The sequence below is a fragment of the Adelges cooleyi genome, unplaced genomic scaffold (assembly GCF_023614345.1).
Source record: "Adelges cooleyi isolate 19-005CV unplaced genomic scaffold, UGA_ACOO_1.1 ACOO_flye_CR_arks_rails_tigmint_CR_PRNA_1, whole genome shotgun sequence".
NCBI classification, from domain to species: Eukaryota; Metazoa; Arthropoda; class Insecta; order Hemiptera; family Adelgidae; genus Adelges; species Adelges cooleyi.
In genome coordinates this window covers 7,026,585-7,046,788 of record NW_026095751.1, presented here as the reverse complement: position 1 = coordinate 7,046,788, position 20,204 = coordinate 7,026,585, and the positions used below count along the sequence as shown (strand labels likewise).

The 20,204-nt window shown below is 34.2% G+C and overlaps 1 protein-coding gene across 3 annotated transcripts in view; it reads left to right on the top strand.

Annotated features, from left to right (window-relative positions):
* LOC126847641 (carboxyl-terminal PDZ ligand of neuronal nitric oxide synthase protein) overlaps positions 1–20,204 on the top strand; it is a 39,195-nt gene that overhangs the window by 15,896 nt on the left and 3,095 nt on the right. The window contains exons 2-7 of one of the 3 annotated variants that reach the window (XM_050588028.1): positions 8,635–8,706; positions 8,888–8,980; positions 10,109–10,164; positions 10,396–10,504; positions 14,713–14,929; positions 20,035–20,204. In XM_050588028.1, the coding sequence (XP_050443985.1) occupies positions 8,635–8,706; positions 8,888–8,980; positions 10,109–10,164; positions 10,396–10,504; positions 14,713–14,929; positions 20,035–20,204 (717 nt within the window). Of the gene's footprint in view, positions 1–8,634; positions 8,707–8,887; positions 8,981–10,106; positions 10,165–10,395; positions 10,505–14,013; positions 14,367–14,712; positions 14,930–20,034 lie in introns of those variants that run through there. The other 2 variants (XM_050588036.1, XM_050588039.1) reach the window with 2 other exon arrangements.

The window sequence follows — 20,204 nt, the reverse complement described above, 5'->3', positions numbered from 1 at the left end:
GTATAAGTATAGTGCAGCCTGCCGTGGCGAAGTTATAGTGAATATATTATTATTACAGCGACAATACTAATAATAATTGGACGCACACCATAGTATTCTGTTCACGATTTAAATGCCCTTCCCCTATAAACACCGCCTGTGTATGTGTGTGTGTGTTTGCATGTGGATCTGGGAGGGATTGTTGACCGGATATTCGTTTAGTATCATGTCCGGCACCTCCTCTCTCGCAGTTTACACATAATATAACATTATGCCCTTCCCATAACAGTCGGTTAATAACCATCGCGTGAACATGTATTATTCAAACGGGCGTCAAATCGTCATATTTTTATTATAATTACTATTCTTATTGCTATTATATAAACTCTGTTATACTACGTTTTGGACCCCATTGTTGTCGCCGTGTGCGGAAACACCATTTTCCGCGTGTACAGCCGTAATGCTCGTTTACCAACCAAATTTTGAACTGGACAAAATGCAGCGAGAGATTTATCGCCATTAACGCTTGTGTAGTTTACCAGAGTGAGGAATACGAACACGTATTTCATACCGTTTAATTCAGCGGCTTGTAATACTTTCTGACAGGTGTGTGCTTAGCTCGCGCTATTGAACATTTATCTTTTTCGCCGTCCGCCGTCGCCACCTCGTCGGTACATGTTTTCTCTGTTCAAACAGCAGAATAATGTTTGTTGCTCCCGAAATGTTTTTTTTAATGTCAAGTTGCAAACGTATTCGGATATAAAAATTACACGGTCTGTAATAGTCATCGTTTTTCGTTAACTCGAGTTCATCGCCAAAAAAAGACGCTCGTCGATTGTTTATCTCAACCCGCTTGCACTGTTATGACACCGATTCACGCCCACTTTCCAACAGCCGACACCACCTTTTAATTTTGTTGCTATAGATTTCAAGATACAGTCAGCAATCTGACAACGAACAACATCGGACGAGTAAAATATACTCGGTTTGATTACTATCGTTGCACCATCGAGATAACGTCTGATGTCCAAGTATTTTGGGATAAACAGAAATATATTTTAATTTCCCTCGATAAGCATTAACATAATAATATTATGTTTACTATGTTGGTAGTGTATTTTGTAATTTATGCTGGATAATACGTAGTATGTATAACACGTACTAGATGTGGTTTTTTGTCGTTTGTGTCCAGAAAGCAGATATGATATTCTCTATACTACAGGGTTAGTGTGCTTAAAATGTCTGTTTTAAAGATGTTTTTTATAAAAGTGAATATTTATTTTGTTAAAAAGAATAACACAAAATTTATTTATTGTACTGATAGTTTCAAAATTGATAACAATCTTATTCTAAAATATTTTTTTTTCTAAGCTTCGGCAACAGCCATTAGCTGTTGGTTGGTTTTTGCGGCGGTACTAATGTAGAAGACAGGGAAATCCCGAGTGGTCACCCATCATTAATTATCTATAATTGATATTAGCTCGTTTATATACATTACTCGGACTCATCATATTTTAAATACTCGACTACACATTTTATGTCAATCCCAAGTTCAATCAGATTACCTTTAGCAATACTACCTTGGTCGTTTTTTATTGCTATGGAGTAAATATTTTTTGTTGGCAGTTGAGTTTATCCAGTTATACAACATACTTGGCCTTCATTTATACAATAACCTATAACAGATTAATCGGTTGACAGTATTGCATACATGCGTGTACTCTTCTCGCTGTTAAAAAATTTCTTCTACCTTTATAAGTAGTTATTAAACTATGACGTAGTGGTTTTTTATGTCAAATTTTATTTATTTCAGAGGCGTTTCTCCAGTAGGAGGGGGGGGGAATTCTGTTACAAAGCATAATTAAAATGGAGACATGATAAACCTAATATTGTTATCCGGTAGTTTGCTGTACTAGACTTGTATTTTTGATGTCCTACATTCGATACAATAAAGAATAATAGAATACAATTTTTTTTAGTGTGTACAAAATAAAATAAAAATAAATGTTAATATCCTTAAATATTTATTATATACCAATCTAATTTACTGTCACCGGTTGCGTACCAAATAAATGGACCTAACGAAGTAAATTATTTTTAAGGCGGTCCAGATATGAAAAAAAAAGAAATTATCATCTAAACGCAGCGATAATATTATATTGTATTATACTAGAAATAAATGGGTAGAAATAACAGATGTATTATGATCGATCCGATAAATCTACCAATTTTGGCATTTTGACAAAACGTTCAAAGTTCTAGACGTTTAAAATATTACAAATGGAATCCGATTTATACACAGCAAAATGAGGGTTGGCGTCGGAATAAATAATTTTACGGTGCACGTACTTGTCTTACTCTGGAGAAACGCATTGACGTTAAAATGTATTGTTTTAACAATTCGTCGCCGTCTTTACATTGCCGCATTGTCAACATTCTGTAATCCTATTAGATTTTTGAATGAATCAGACCTTTGTGAAAGTGTCATTTGCAGTCTATATATGATATTAGTTACCTAAAGCCAAAACAGCGTGCCTATTTTCTTCGATGACACATGAGTATAATTTATAAAATGGTTTAACGTTCATAATATATCGTTGTAGCGATATGAGTTTGGACTAAACTCAGAAAGTAGCCGCATTAAGTCAGTGTTTGAGTATGAAAACACACCGCTATGGAAACCTTTTGAAGTATAATATGATGATTAAACGGTGGAAAATAAAGTCTTTGCAAGACACGAAAAACCTGCTCACAAATTGTCGGATATAATAATATATAAAATACCATTTAGTCGCGGTTGATAATCATATTACATATTATGTTACCTCGCTGATTATAGAATAGGCAGGTACTCATTTTTTGTAATTATAATCATAGCAATAGTATCTGGTATATTTTTAAGACGGTTTTATTTTATCAATTTCTCGTTCCAATAAAAATAATTAATATTAGAATCATTATGATTTCTTGCGATTCGTCACCGCGCTTATAATTCGATGATGCTCGGGAAAAACTGGCAGTCTAAAATTTGGAATGTTCAGTATTCAAAAATTAAAATTCAAACGCATAAAAGAAATAAGGTAATGTCCTATTTTTTATAAACGTATAACGACTGATAAAATATTTGTTTGGACTTAGATCGTTTTACACATAACGCCGTATAATGTTTCTGAATCTAGGTATGGCATAAAATCATTTTCGCAAACTTTAGACTTAGCCAATTTTTTCCCGAGCACCATCGAATTATTAATGTAAAACTATTGGTGCTCGGGACAGTAACGCTCTGTTAATACTTTCAGGGAAACCCCGCTTGGACGATTACACTGTATAGCAGGCGTTGTGTTTGATGTTAAATGACCGACGAAATGCATCATACTATTTTAGAAGAGAAGTTTTAGGGATATCGTGCAACTTTCTCTCGTGTTAAAAGTATACTTAAGTTCTTAAAAAGTTTCACATGTTCGAATAATATTATCAAGAGTCATTAATTTACGAGGGAGTTGCTTAACGACATCTATTTAGGGTTTTGTAAAAAACAAAGCTGCTATCAAGACTCATTTGGTTGCCGTTCCGGATTGTTTAGGTGAATACAATTTTGGTTTCCGACTTAGCATATTATTACGACATGTCGAGAACAAAAAACGACGAGAGTTTTATTTGTTTTCTCGAAATGCATAACAGTCCTTTTGGAGGGTTGCAAGTGACAACTTTTGTTATTTCGTGCCACCGAGCGTTATTGAAAGCGTAAGAGCCGTAAAAAAATGACAACATTTCATTGGCTTCTACGCAATGCACGATTTTGTTCTTCTGACGGGCAGAGAGAGCGGGGATGAATATTATATTTTTGTATTATACAGAATACAGTTATGGTGTTTGTTCTCGCTAAACTAAAATGAAATTTCGATTTAAGAATTTCATATAAACATCTACATACGACGTTTATGCTTGGCAAATAAAATCGGTTAATAATAAAACTTACTTGTACGCTTGCTTTTGCTCAGCTTTCGTCGAAAATCAACAATATTGTAAATTTGTTATATCATATTAGATGTGCTCGATTATACGTTTAATATTATTTTTTTTTTTCATTAAACAAACTACACAATTTTATACACTACTTATAATTTGAGTACATCTTACATTCTTACATTTTGTGATCTAAGGAGAAAAATAAGAAAACAAAAGATATCATACATAATATTAGGATCGTATTGATTATTTCCATACTTGTCGAGTTTTGGTTACCGAAAAAAATTACACTACACACTGAATATTTTGTAGTTCACTGAATAAATAGTGTTAAAAGTAGTAACTAAAATTTAGTTTAGTTTAATTGACAAAGAATAGTAAACTTTCTTATCAAATTGTTTTTTGCAGCGACAATACGTCGCGAGTAAATCGAAATTATTTATATTTTTTTCATAAGAACAAAAAATGTTAGGCCGCGAACGTTTTGTTATTGATATTAGACATAATTATATTTTCTTATTTATACTTAAATCGACTAAAGAATGCCGTTTGTTATATATATATATAATGTATTATTTTTTATTATTATTAGAATTCTCTCTTAGCTGTTTTTAAGGCAAAATAAAATAGAAAACTTGTAAACTTAGCGTGGTAACATCTGCGGTCTAGGTCGTCCCGCAATAATCGAAAGTAATGAACTTTTATGGTTAAAACATTTATTTGCCTTCAAATAAACAAACTATCAAGACATAATTTTTAAAATCTTTTGTAGTTGGTCGGAAGCGGGGTTCAAAAGATTGAGTCATTCATTGCCGGTTATATATTTTGATTATGTTTAAAAATTCGCGAATACAATTAATTTCTGTTTCTCTATCACGTGTACTATGCTGATATTGTTTTTTCAACTGTTGCGCTATAAGTATACTACGAGAAATCACGAGGACCACGCGGGAATCCAGCAAACAGCTGTTTAGCCCGCATAGTACAATCAAACTCGTATTGATACGGGAGTTAAAAGTTTGTTACTATTATTATTTTTTAAACAATTTTTTTCGGATAAATTGCCAAGGCTGTGGAGTCCCCGGTAGTGGACGTCGGACGAAGGCCGTCACGACCGCCTCCGCTGCCGATCGAGAGGAGCTGCTGTGCACCGACCCATAAATAGCCTATCGGGCCTCATCAACGCTAGATTAATTATAGCGGCGGCATACACACTACGACTACTACTGGCCCCTCATACTCTTTCTACTTTCTTCTCTTCTTTCACTTAACTCTCTAGTTCTCTCTCTTTCTCTGCTCCCACTTCGGTCTAGGAAAGGGTCCGAGTGTGTAGTCTATAGAGAACGACGACCGACCGCGCTCACGCGTCAGGCCCAAGGTTTTCGTCGTCCCCGTTAAGCCATGCATATATGTACAAAGAGCACACGTGGTCTCACAGCATTAGCCGAAAACCACATTATTATGCTATACTACGGTATTCAATTGGACAAACGTTTATACCTTACAAATACAGAAATTGTATCCTAGGGTAGTGTGCTTGAAATTTTTCATTTTTTCCCATAAGTGGTAAACGACAGTAAACTCGAGTCTGTACTATGTCTATGTATATTATAGTGATTTTGTATATTTTAGATGTAGTTCATTGATTAATTAGCAAGACTAGGCGTCATGAAAAATTTTTGGAAACAGAAGACGTAAAATAATATTATATTTAATGTCTGGTGAAATCCATTTATATATTACAAGTGATGGAGCGAATTCATTTAAATTCTTGTTAACATTTAACAAGAATGTCATTTGTAAACAAACAGCATCTAGTATTTACACAATTTGGTTGACGGATGATGTGTTAAATTTAAAAATGTATAGGTACTTCTGTTCTAAAATGTGACTTTTCATCAATATTTTGATTATAGAATATAGTGTAATATATTTTACAATTAAACAATATTTTCTTTTTGTTGTCAATAAAATATTTGATATTTGTTAAAATTATTTAAATGTTTAATACAATAAGCATCAACGGGTACTTGACAACAAAGATTCTGTCAAGAGGGGATTGGTTGGCATCCGGTAACGTCGTATTAAATTTGATGAATTGTCGCAATCAAACAACCATAACTATAACTTAAAACGATAAGTCATTAGAAACTTGAAATGTTACTGAAATTCTGTTTATTAATGAGGTGTGACAGTTTACGAATAATATTACTCAGTCGGTTAATTGAATAACATAATGTCTACCGTGAGCTTTATGAGGTGTTTGTAGTAGTGTATGTTTTAGATGGCGATTTCGAATTTTGTCCGTTTTTCTGTAGAAGGACGGCCGAGAAACGGGAAAATATTTTTTTAATTTATATGAATGTCATACCGTATGCCAGAAATATAAACAATAGAAAATTTGTATTTATTGTAAATAAAAAATGTACCTATTCATAAACAAATATATTCAGATGGCGAAAATATAATTATAAGCGTGATCGATTGGTTTTGGTGATTGTAAATTAACAAATACAGTATTGAAATGTTGTAGACAAATCACATTGATTATTACCAGATCAGCGGTGGTACAAACTTTTAATTGCTCTTATAACTTTAACAATAATACTATTGATTTTGGCAGCGTCTCAAATCTTCATTTTTTATAAGCGAAAGACACACATTGGAAGTAATAAAAACATACGTTTTGCCCTACACAATAATATTTTTATACTCATCATTTATTCTCTGTAGGTATCATAGCTGTATTCTGTAAATATAATCGAAAACGACAAATCTACTTGACGTCTATATTGAACATAATTATACTATTTTATAAAAATGTTAATGCAAATAGTTATCAAAACTAATTAATAAAATTAAAAAATATTACCAAGTACAAACAATTTTATATAGAATCACTTTTTGGAGATTTTAATTTGTTATACACAAAGTGACATTTTATTGATGCTTGGCCTTGGTGATATTATTATGACTTATAGTTTAAGAATATTAGTAAAGAAATAAGCTATTAAAATGTTAACTATTATTGTTATTCTATTGTTAATTGTTATATTTTTCGGTTTATCCTTTAACCAGGCATTTTATCTTTAAACATACATATATTTTATTTATAACTTTTCATGACCAACCTAAAAAGTACAATAAATTTTTATTTTTAAACATTAGCCCTTGTTAAGTTAAGGGTTATAAATGTGTAAAGTTCGGTTGTTTTAAGTCTTGCAACATTTTAAAACATCTAAGCGGTTCTTGAAATTCGAAGGCCTAACTGGTGTTTTTGTTTTTGATGTTTAATCTGCATATAGTACAATAAAATTAAATTACAGCGGTTTCGTGCTAATTTATCAAATAACAATAATGTACATAAAATAACAATCGGTTGCCCGAATGGACAAAGTGGTCATTGTTTTGAGAATTTTTAAATTGAATTCGCCGTCTATAGAATATTTATATACACATTTGTCTTACAATAGAATATAAGTCCTATTATCCGTCTATGGCTGCTAACGCATGGTGCGTTTGCATACAAACGTATCGCTGTCGTTATCGGTCGTGTGTTAGTATTTTTCCGGTTGAACATATTATTTGTATTCTCGTTGAATAATAATATACAACACTCGTTGCATTATAAACTACATCTAATATCTATGGTTTAAACTTAACAATAAAATTAGTTTTGAATTTAGTTATAATTTACACGGCAATCGCATTAAAAAAACGTATTGTATAATGACATTAGTTACTACTTATTACTTACCACTGTACACAGAATCTGACTGTTTTTAATGCACAAAATAGGAGTGCACTGTTCGATTGTAACAGTGCTCTGTTTAGTAGACAATGCATTTTGAAAATTACACGTTTTTCTACTATAATGTACCAATAAAAAAAACAATCGCTACATTGATTCTAATTTTTTAGTAACATTTCTATTGAGATGCGTGTGGAAAATGTGCTAGTATCAGCAATTTTAGGCAAATTAGACGGTTATGTACATTTTATGTTCCATTTGCATTTTACTCACAAATATCAAGAATTTATCTTTATTATCTATATTACCCACACTTAGTAAGAATAATGTGTTTTTAGTATTATTTTTTATTTGCTTTATTTTATATATATAATAATATTTAAAACAATAAACGTGGTATTAGACAAAATTATAAAATAACAGATAATGAAACATATAAAGTATTGCACGATGAAATTATTTATATAATTTACCAGTTGAATATATTTAGGTTAAATAAATAATAATGTTTTTGAGTTAAAGTTTTAAAATTTATGTACAGAAGGCTAATATACAGTTTTTCATACGTTGAATAATAAAGTTTTAAACATAATATATAGTACTTTTGGTTTATAAACAACAGTTTACGCTAACGGAATACTACATATTTATAACAACTTCGACAAAATTTAAAATATCTTGTATCAAATGTTGTGTTACAGTCGTGTGTATTTGTTTGAAATATTTTTGATTTGAACATGAACTGACAACTAGATTAGTAACATATAAGTAGCCAAATATGCATATTATACACTTTTCTCCACCCTAAAAACATGCACTAATCTAATACATTGCGATTTGTTGAAATAGAACACTTAAATTGTATTGGAGATACAATATATTGTATGTATTTTATACAGATTCAATACAACTATGTTTATATTTGTTTTTTACAGTTCATTGGATCACTAGATGTCCCCAGACCAGTGAACCGAGTCGAGATAGTGGCAGCCATGAGGCGGATTAGAGTAAGTGCGCTCTAGTTGTTTCGCTGTTATTTATTTAAAAAGAAACAATATAAACCTTTTAAAATAATTTGTTTTTCTTAAAAGTTGTCTTATAGTATTACATTATAGCATTGGTTAATATTATCCATTCAAATAAATAACATAAATTAATTGTTTATATGTTTATTTTCATTGCTCACAGTACGAATTTAAAGCCAAGGGTATAAAAAAGAAAAAAGTGTCCATAGAAGTTTCTGTTGAAGGGGTTCGAATCACATTAAGAAAGAAAAAAAAGGTAAGATTAAACCTTTTATTTACGATGTTTATTTATATTTCACATATTTTTTATGCGTACAAAATTCATTATATATTAATTATTATAATATGAAATACGTTTTTATCCTATTTGAAGCAATAGTTAGTAGTAAATATTTCTTACTTTTTATCTAAGGTATTGTGTCAAATTAGAGTATTTACTAAGTAAAAAATAATTAATATTCATCGATAAACAATTTCATTTATGTTCTTTCTAAAACCAGAAATGAAAGTGTCTTCTCTTGAAAAACGTATAACTTTTGTGTATTTTTCATGATTTTGTATAATATACCTTTCGATACGTTATAACTTTTGTTAAATATATTTAGAACATGTAAAACTTAAAAGCTAAAATTACATCAACAATTAATAGTTTAAAAATGTTTGACTGTGTTAACCACTCCGTGTCACGAATGTATATAATTATATATAAAGGTGTACAAAGTTTAAAATCTGTATATAAAAAAAAAATAATAATAAAACAACAAACAATTTTTATAGTTAGTATAAATAAATGTTTATTGTTAATTGTAGGTAATAGGTACTCGTTGTTTTTGTATAACACGAAAGAGTACCTAAAATGCTAAAAAACATTATTTATAAACTTTGTTTTTTTTTTATCATTCAGAATCAGTTACAACAAGTACATTATAAATAAAAGTTTTGATAAATAAAAAAAGGAATTCGTATGTTATTCGCTCGATATCAAATAATTCAATTATAGTGTATAACGGATCGTTACCGTTTTTAGCTTGTGAGTTTTATTAAAAGAGTTATAACGTCAAAGAAAAAAAAAATGTTTAAACTTATTTTAACTATAGGGCGCTATTTTAAATGAAATTAGTTATGCGTAAGTACTCCAGCGATGCGCTAAATAACGTCGAGTTTAAAATAACAAAACTATAACGAATCGGCGACGCCGTGTATAATTGATTTAATGTAATTACGTTCAATGTGTATTTTCATAACTGTTATGTGCAATTTGTTAGCGCAAATATACTATAGCACAAGGAATTGAGATACTTGTCGACATAATCGCACGTCTTGAGAACTTACGCATATTTTTGGTAACCGTATTAATGTAATGTTGTTTATGGCGTTGTTATAGAAAAAACAATGGATGGACGAGAATAGCATGCTACTAATGCAACATCCTATTTATAGGTAAGCCGTAAAGCATGCCATATATCAAAGTACCTTCGCGGCGCACACACGTTCAAACAAAAAGAGCATGTACAACGCTCAGGTGTCATTTTGGACTTGTTCTTTTCAAATGTTTAAGCGTGTGTTTTATCGAAATTTAATTAGATCTGTTTAGTAGTTATACTGTTATCTACTCTGTCGTTTTTCATTAAGTTTTTTTTTTTTTGAGAAATTGTTTAAACGTTTTTTTAGGATATTTTACGTTTCTCACGATTCTCAAGATATGAAGATATTCAGTTACATCGCTCGAGACGGTTCCACCAACGTGTTCAAGTGCAATGTTTTTAAGGCCAACAAAAAAGTGAGTACCTACTTCTAAAAGTATCATTAAAATATAATATATTACTAATATGCGTCTACCGTATAAACCTAATTATTAAAAAAATTTCGTCTAAAGCGCTTTGGTTTAACGATTATTATAAAAATTGTTTTGTAAAGTCTATTTTAAAAATAGCAGGAGGTAGTCATAATGATTGCGTTGGCAGATGAAAATCGTTTTTTTTAATAACAAACAATCGAAAAACGGCGTTTAAACAAACATTATTAAAACATGTCATGCGTGTATATCTTTCGTGAACTGTCGACGATCAGAGAGATTTATGGTTTATAATCCTTTATCATAATCTCACTATAATAACAACTTAAACTTTGTTCCAAAAGAGGATAACAAGCGCAGAACTAAAACTTGCACTACCGGTTGCGCCGGTCCAACGGAAAGTAATAGTATAGTCACGATATTTATTTGCACACGTACACATAATATATAAAATGATTTGCTGACTGTCAGCCAGCTGACATTTCTAAAATGTCTATTTTATTGTTGTTTTATATAAGTATAATTTTAAGCTTTAATAACTTTTAAAGTTATTAAAGCTTAAAATTTAGAACGAGAGGTGAAGTGTGGTTATATATATTATATATGACAGTATACAGGGTGATAATGCGTGCAGATAAAATAACACCAAACTCCATCCTAAATTTCAAACTTTAATAACTTTAAAAGTAACTATCTAAAACTGGTTATCGACTAGTCAACATTTTTAGCAAATTATTTTACTTTAAAAAACTTAATTAAATGTATACGTTCCCATTGAAATTTCAAAAGTGGATAGCGCTCTGGAAAATACTAAAAAAAGGTGAATATTTCATAGTTTTATAATATTGTACAATAACATAAATAATAAAAACACATCGTTGTAAAAACAAAAAAATGTTTTAAAAATAAAAACATACATTCAATTGATAATCTTATATACTATATATATTAATGCTATAGTCTTCAAACTAGACCTGTTGTCGATCAGTCAATGGATTAATACATGTCATACGAAAGTCCTTTGATCGAAGCGTAATTGAAAGCCATTTGTTGGATAAATCCGTCGAGATGACGGCGGAATGTGTGCGCGAAACAGGTCATTTCTATCCGTCGTTTTCTATAGTTTGTCTTGCAAGTATAAACTGCTACTGCTATTCAGCAAGTATAAGATCCAATATATTATTATGATTGTATAATAAATAAACTATATAGCAAAAGCGGTTGAATGATGGAATGAATAAAATATATTGTTTTTATTTTTATGAAATATGCCTAAAAAAATAAACGAACACCCGCCAAATGGTTACTGTCAGCTGCTGTTTTGTAATCGATATTCGCAGCCGTTATTTCCCACTGGCAGGATGGATTATTATCGATATAATAATAATATATTTTCTAACGCTCGTTGATTTGCTGTGTGTGTGCACTCTGTTCTGAGAGGTTTCAAGATTCGAATACACCGCGACGACGGACGGAAACATAAAAACCCATCTTTATAGGTCTATTAGGAAAATAACATTACAATAATAACGTCACCGTCTAAAAAACTCAATATTATCTTTTCAATAGCCGAACGATGATTTGTCCATTGCCCGGTCATTTTCCCGGGAAAATCCCTTTCAGGCGTTTATATGCTTTTTGTTTGTACCCCACAACTATAACATTCCCACACGTCCAGCCGCAGTATAATTTATATGATTATACTATAAAACGTTCAATTGCGGTATTTTCTCTTTCGTGTCCAATGACGTACGGACGGGCTGGCGCATGTGTGTCGGACTTGGGCGTTACGCCTAAACGGTTTCCTCGGTTTATCTGGAAAACGTCTGCCTGGTATGTTAGCGGCATAAGTTCGCTGGAATTTGAAGAGCTCGCCGACCACTGTGGAACGTCTAAAATGAAAACACTGACGTAGCTATAAATAGGATGGCAATATGTTTTCTTTTTTGCTATTTTGTCCGTGGAAACGAAACCTTGGTGACATTCGCTGATTGATGCGTCGTCGTGCATTTTTTTCCCTGTCCGCCTGCCATACGCGACCGTGTACGGGCGACGCTACGGTTCGCGGTAATAGTCGCTTGTATTACTCGGCCGCAAAGTTGTCCAGCTATAAATCACCCGAGACCCTATGTTTTTACTATATATACACGTATCCGTTAATGGCGTTTTTTTTTTTAAGTATATTATTTTCTGTTGACCCGAACTTTTGTTGCCATCAAATTTCAAACAGTTCTCGTTTGCGGTTATTATGCTCTATGTGGCGTCGCTTCTACGTTTACACGAGTGTGCCGGTTTCAGACTTTCAAGACACCGACCTGCGCTTGTGTTTTTATTTTCTGGAAACTGCACCAACTCTTAACGTTTGAATTATCTCTTACTTCTAGAAATCGGGTAAAACAATCTCAGAGTACCGTCGTTTGTCCTAGTCTGCTATTATTTAACCTCTCTAGCGGACTATCTCTATACTTATTGTTAGTAAAGCCTAGTCAATAGTTCTCTTCTTCTCGTTCGACATGACATGTAAGTACGAAATCAATGGGCCGTAAAGAAAATACTCCAATGTCAGATTATGCGAGTGATGAGTATTATATAGGTTGTATTATTCGTGTTTGGTAACATATAGATTATAGAATGCACTGAACACACAATAGCGGGTCTCGAATTTAATGCCCTTAATCTCTCATCCGTTCGAATGTCGTTAACATTTTTCCGGCCGATTTTTTCAATAGAACCGATCCGATTAGAACTTTTGTCGGAAATCCAACAAATAACAATAGTAGCGTCAAAACTTCTACAGACTACAATTTTTAAGCTAGAGAGCTTACAATTATATCAGAAGACACAAAAAAAAATGAGTTGCATGTATAATATTAACATTTAAAGGTCTAGAAGCAATAAATCTCGTAATAAATGACAACAATTGTAAAGACACCTCTTGCATGGCCCTTGTTGTATACAAAACCGGAATTATAATAGTCTTGTGGTAATATCATACGAATATAGGTAGAATTTTCTCGTTCGATAAAGTTATTATAATATAGAGAAGTGTCATTTGTGGGTGTAATTTAATCTCTTTGGTCGTTGTGTATTAGGGATGGTGAATGGAACTAGGGATTTTGAAAGTTTTGTTCGCTTTAAGCGCATAAAATGTTATACGCATAACACCGTGGACATACCTATCATCTTGACATTGACGTTGGTTGATAGACTATGAATTTTCCAACGAGCTGATCAATGGCGAGAGACCGTAATTGTCGTAAACCGTGAAATACACTTATTGAGGCTTTCTGCAATATGCGAAATCAACTCGGGCTGTTACATGCGTGCGTATTCAGTTTATATGTTTGTATACACATATAATTTATTTACGAATTCAGCTATACGGACATTGACAAACCGGCGTGGCGTAAATTAGACAGGGAACGTAATTAGGCGGATTGCCAGGGACTCGCGGGGTTGGGGAGGGGGACGCCTTCTGGCCCCCCTTTAGACGTCAGATAGCGTCGGGAGTCGGGACTCGCCGGTCGATTAACGTATACTCACCGAGTTTGCCGCGCAACAAACAGCGCATTTAACGCGTGGACAATACAAACCGGAGACCGCGTTATTTGATTTGTTATTTCGATTTGGCGCGCGTGTCTTATTTTTGATCATCTTCGGGTCTTAACGATCGTCCGACCGCACACCAACACACATGGTTATGAGGAAAGCCGGGAACGCGTCGCCGCACAAAACGGCGGAGCCGCCGGTCGCCCGGAAAAAATTGTCTTTCCGGGAGCCCGAGGTGATGCCACGGGGCAAGTCGAGACTCGATGAATGGGATCTGGAATTGGACGAACAGCTTCAGGTAACATCTGAACACGCGGGGGTTGGGGCCACAACAAGGGTTGCCCTACGTAGCACGACACTTACTCGGTTAAATGTTTTAAATAGGTCTTGAGTTTTAAATTGTTTAAGGCCACAACCAGAGAGTGCATTGATGTACAAAATATTGATACATTCAAAAGTCATAGTGCGTCCATATATCGGGTTATTAAAACTAAAACAATTGGATTTTTCAAAATACACATTTCAGGACGCACGCTGACCTAGAAATTAGCATAACGGTCTGAACCTTTCCATTCCGTGGCTGATTATACTATATATATTATACTGGCTCTTATAGTATTTTGAACGACGATGGTATGTTGTAGAGTCAAGCGATGCGGGTCGTACGGACAGTGGGACAAGCGTTCGAGGTGTGCCACAGAGTTAACCCGTCCGAGGAGGGCGACTGCAGGGACGATGACGACGAGGACGAGTCCTGTAGGAACGTCGGCAGTGGCCACGACGAAGAAGACCCTGGTCGTCAGGACGATTCGGGAGACGAAGACGACGGCGACGGGGACGACGGTTCGGTGTCTAAGAGAGGTGAGTGAAATTGCATTTCCATACAGTATCAAAATAACTATATAAAATGAACCTAAACAATAATTTCTCATTGTTAACATATTTTCGATTTTTTAACAAACGACATCTCCGGTCATCGCCGGCGTGGAACTAAGGTCTAAACGGCTAAGCCAGGGCGAAACGCATGCGATGCGCGTTTTCGGCGTTTTGCAAGAAAACTGTCTTTGTCGTCGCGTTAAATTTAGACGTCCGGATCTCGTAGTTGGGCCCACATCCAAAACGTCTCACCGTGTCCATACATCTGCGTGTAAGAGAGAGTACGTTTTTTTTCCACTGAGTTTCGAGTCCACACCCGAACCCGATTACTTATCTGCAACGGCCACAAGTCGAGCTTGTGATGTAACGGCTATAATACACACAGTTACCGAGTCTTACCGACACACACACAATACTTGGCAACCCGTATGATCGTGCCCTTTAACATATTTTTAATGTGACCTTTGAGGTACGTTAATTTATTACCTAGACGATTCCAGTAGGTTATTTTGTTTTTTTACTTTCCGCCTTTCTGGCCGACAGATTTATTTATGTACATAATAATATCATACAAAAGCGATGGCGCGACGTTACAGCAAAGATACTGTACGGCGGTTTTAATACTAGCCGGTGCTAACTTAAACCCAGAGACACAGGGGGATACGTCGAATAAAAAGAATCATATAAAAATACGCATACTATAAGCACTTAATAACACTTCTTTTGCAATAGTCTTTTTTTTTTTTTTTTGGTTTAGTCGATCGATATAACTTATAAGTACGTTTACATGGATAAATTTTTCCGAAAATGCTTAATCCGATTAACGTAATCGTTTTAGTATGTAAAAAAGGTGTTTTCTGCACACTAAGTTTGTTTTCATCGATTTCGTATAAAATCGCACCGTGTGTTTTTATAGTTACATTATTCGGGCGCGTTTGTCTCTTTCCAACTAACTCATATAATATAATATAATGATTGACATTCAAATGACGTTTATTAAGCTGCTATACCGCAATTTATTCACGGCCAACCCCATTAAAACCACTATATAACAATGTCGAAAATATGTATTTTATTAATCCCAAATCGCCCGATATTTGTTAGTTTTTTTTCTGAGTAGGTAAAGAAAAAAGATTTGCGAGGGGGATCCCGGGAGGCTGTCAGTCACTACGAATGTATAACGAACAGATAACGAGTATATAAGTCGGTTCGGTCCAAAGTTTATATTTTAGAATATTAAGTGTTTTCAAACGCTACGCTGGCGGTTTCTGATTTTGATTTCGGACACGAATCAAAGGCACATATAAAACGTCAATTGTGAGTCACGGATTGTGCGTTATCATTAATTTTAGACGTGGGAAATAGTTGTTACAAGCGTTGAGTAGTGGAAAAGTCGACCGCAAACGACCTGTGATTCAGCGTTGATGATCGACGTTACAATAATGACGGTAAACTAGGATATGTGCAAGGAAATCCATCATCTTACATCTAAAGGGGAAGTATTTTCTTTATTGTTACAAGCCGTAACGAGTAATACTTTTGAATACATGTATCTAAAATCGATATTATGAACAAAATCGTCAATGCAATTATATTTTGTAATTAGAAAATGTCTTAATAATATCAGTTTGATCAAACTACATTGGTCTCTCTCCCATGTCATATTATGTAGTGTTTGATTCATCGTTATACATTGTCCGTCGCCATATTATTCTTATAATCCTTATTCTAATATGCCATATTGGTGGCTCTCATATTTTAAAGGGTTGAAGGAGGTTTCTTGGTTAACTAGCCTAGTTCAATCGACCACGGCTCGACTGTCCGTACTTTAATACTTTAAAATTAAATTTAAAAATTAACTTAAGATGAGGGATCGAATCCTTCATTAGATTTTTAGCTTATGGAATATTGAAGTGTTTTAAATGGCTTGGATTCCGCAAGACTATCTAGGCTATAGAGATGGAGCAAAGAGCAAAATAAAATATGCGTCTGACGGATTTAATTATTATTTAGAGGGGAGGACTTATGCATATGTTACGAGGTTCTGGGTTTAGGTTCCGACTTCCGTTAACAATTTGACTCGGCTCAGGGGTGGCTCAAAAAATATCTCAGTAGTCCTTGGTTATTTACTACGTTTTGCGACAAGTAGACCTTTGCCGGTAAAAAAAATATTTTGTTACTATGACCGGCGGACGTGCCCCGCTCGGTCTATCGATAGCGCGTCGATCGAATTCCGTTACGATTCACCTCGAGGAATAACGTGCTATTATATGTAAAAAAAAAACCATGAATACCAAAAATACCACACTGTTGATCCCGTGTGTTTTGGCCGGCAACCAGACCCTGTTCACACGCCCTTCATAAAAGTTGACGGCTGTCACGAGGTAAAAAAGAAGAATCGCATTCCCGAGGACCTTGTCAAACCCACGGCCTATATGTGTATCTATATGTTTTTTTCTGGACCCTCGAAATACAATATCCATACGTTGTGATAATAATATTATATTATTATTATAATGGTTATTCTTTTTTTTCTTTTTCTTCTTCTTATTATTATAATTGAGTTCGAAATGCGCACAATAACTCTATTGTGAGTGACGTTCAAGACACAAAGAATTGTATAATTTCGTACTTTTTTGGTATTTTTATACCTGAACAATGGTATTTTCAAAATTAATTATAATAGGAAATCCTATTTTTCATACACGTAATGATGTTTAACGTAAAGTAAAATTACAAATAATAAAAAAAAATCTAATAAAACACGTGTGCTCATCTCGTAGAGAGAGGTCAGCAGGAGATTACCTCGGTAAGTGAACAATTATTGGCGAAAAAAAAATAGTTTCCTCTGTTCCGGGGAAAATATTTCCTTTTTGTACATATGGCATTGCGTAGAATGAAAACGTTATTAAATTAATTTTAATTAATTTGAGGATGTTTATTGTTCGGGAAAGGGATAACCTTCTTCATCGTTCGGTCTTAAATTCTATAAAGTACCATTGATAAGATATTTCTGATTAATATACTAAATGAATAGATAACAAAATCTTTTCAGCGGTCAAACAGTAATTATCGTTTGTTCAGACACACACCAAATCACATTAATGTAAATTAATACATTTTCAGCTGTGGATCGAAGCGATGTTATGCAACAGCATCGTAGCAAGATTACAAATTTGTTACTTAATTAAATTGAACACACCCAAAGTTTCCGACAAACGTCCTAGCCGAAACGTGCTATGCGTATCGATTTTTTTTATCGTTTAATAGACAGATAGATACCGAATTAAACAACTAGGATCGTTTGCAACCTCCGACGACCATGTTACTAGCATTTTTTTTAGACGAATGGGTCTAAACAAACAACGTCGTAGTACAGTCTCTTGCCTATTCCATCGGTGAAACATGTGAGCAAAAAACGCATCGGTCATTATGAGCATTCCGTCAAGTCGACCCACACTGTTTGGCTGTTTGTTGTTTTAGAATTACTAGATTAAAACAAAAAAATGGGTGTAAATGAAGTACTATTAAAGGTCTTACGTTTAAATGAAAATTAATTGTTTGTATATGATAAAACGGCGTAAGGAATCTTGAACAGCTTGTCGCAATCGATCAGATTTGTACAAGGTTTCAATTAAATCTATAATTTTTTTTTCAAATCTTGTTTTTCAAATTGTTTGTAACTGCTTTAAATCAATATTTCGTAATCGTAAAAAGAGATTATTTTCAGTTTACGCGATAGGTAATCATTATTATCTAGGTATATTGTTGGCAATAAGTAAATAATGTTATTATGACAATAAGACAATAGTATAGCAGTATTTTCCTACTCACGTATGTAAATGTGTCAAGTATAGTCACTGATGGTGGGTAAATTCAATTACTTCGTGAAAAGTTATTATCTATGATCTTTTGTGTTGTTACAAAATATATTATATATATATATATTAGAGGATAAAGGTATTTTGTTGTTTGTACTCTGCACTGTACACGATCGCCGAGCTTACTCAAGAGTTTATTTATATGATGATAGCAGGACATCGCAGCTTATCAGTGTAATTTTAAAAAGCATATTTGTAAAGAAAGTGTGTACCTCGGATCGGTAAATACAATAAAACGTACTTCTATGACGTGACGCATAACGCGTTATCGTTTTTTTACGCCGGGAACGTTATGGTTGTAAAACGATTACACCGGGTACACCATGGTTGACGATTAAGTGTTTTCGATGAGAGTTTGGAACCGGGATCATGCGCCCACCTCGTTTGTGTACTTGGTCCGGAACTTTTTATTTCTTAAAGCACCGATGCGAACTAAAAAATAAATAAAAAAAGTTCAACGATAATACGGTAAAATTATATTTACTAAGTTCGGTACACGCGAGCGGTTTCCACTTTTTTTTTTCGTTGCCAGCTTTACAATTTCTTCCCCTTCATCTCCGCTCGTTCTTAAAGTCTCGTGGGCGGCCAACCGTATTCTATTCTAGTCCTCCGGCTAGTTGACGTCAATCTAAATTGGCCGTTTGCCCTAAGCGTACGACACAACGTCACCGTTGTGACATAAAACTGCCGCCGTTACGATAATAAAATTAAGCCGTGCTCAAAAGATTGGATGTAATAGCGGCTAGCTAGCTTGGTGGACAAAACCACTCTGCGGTGAGGAGGGGTTGCGGCGGAAGTGTATTTTTCTATTCGAGGGTCATATGCATGCGGTGAAATAGACAGAGACATTGCAGATAGTATAGTATCATCCTGCGCCGTAGCCGTTCGTGACGTCCGCTTACACGTCTACGCACGATCATCGACCGCCGCCGTAAAGACCTTTGCTGACGTTGGTGGATATTTGAAAAATCCGAATTTTTCGCATAACCGTGTACACACTACACGTACATACCTATTACATATTTTCCCCACGCGCTCGAGTCACGCGGGCGACACGTGTTCTTGTTGTTCCCGAAAAAAAATTAGTGTAATAATATCGTCATCCGGTAAATTATACATTGTTTAGGTATTGTAATTGACAAAAAAAAAAAACACTCGGTACGTACAAGTGTACGGCATTGCTAATAATGGTCGCGTGTGTATTTTCAGGCACGTTCGAAAATCAAGGTAGGCTGGACACGTCGATTACCAACGAATCTGTATCTTCGCTGGACGGAACCAGAAGAGACGGTGGTCCCGGCCACAACGCGCAACGGCCTTTGCGACTAGACATCATTCCACCTCCACCGGTTTCAAACCACAGACGTTCCTCGCCTATG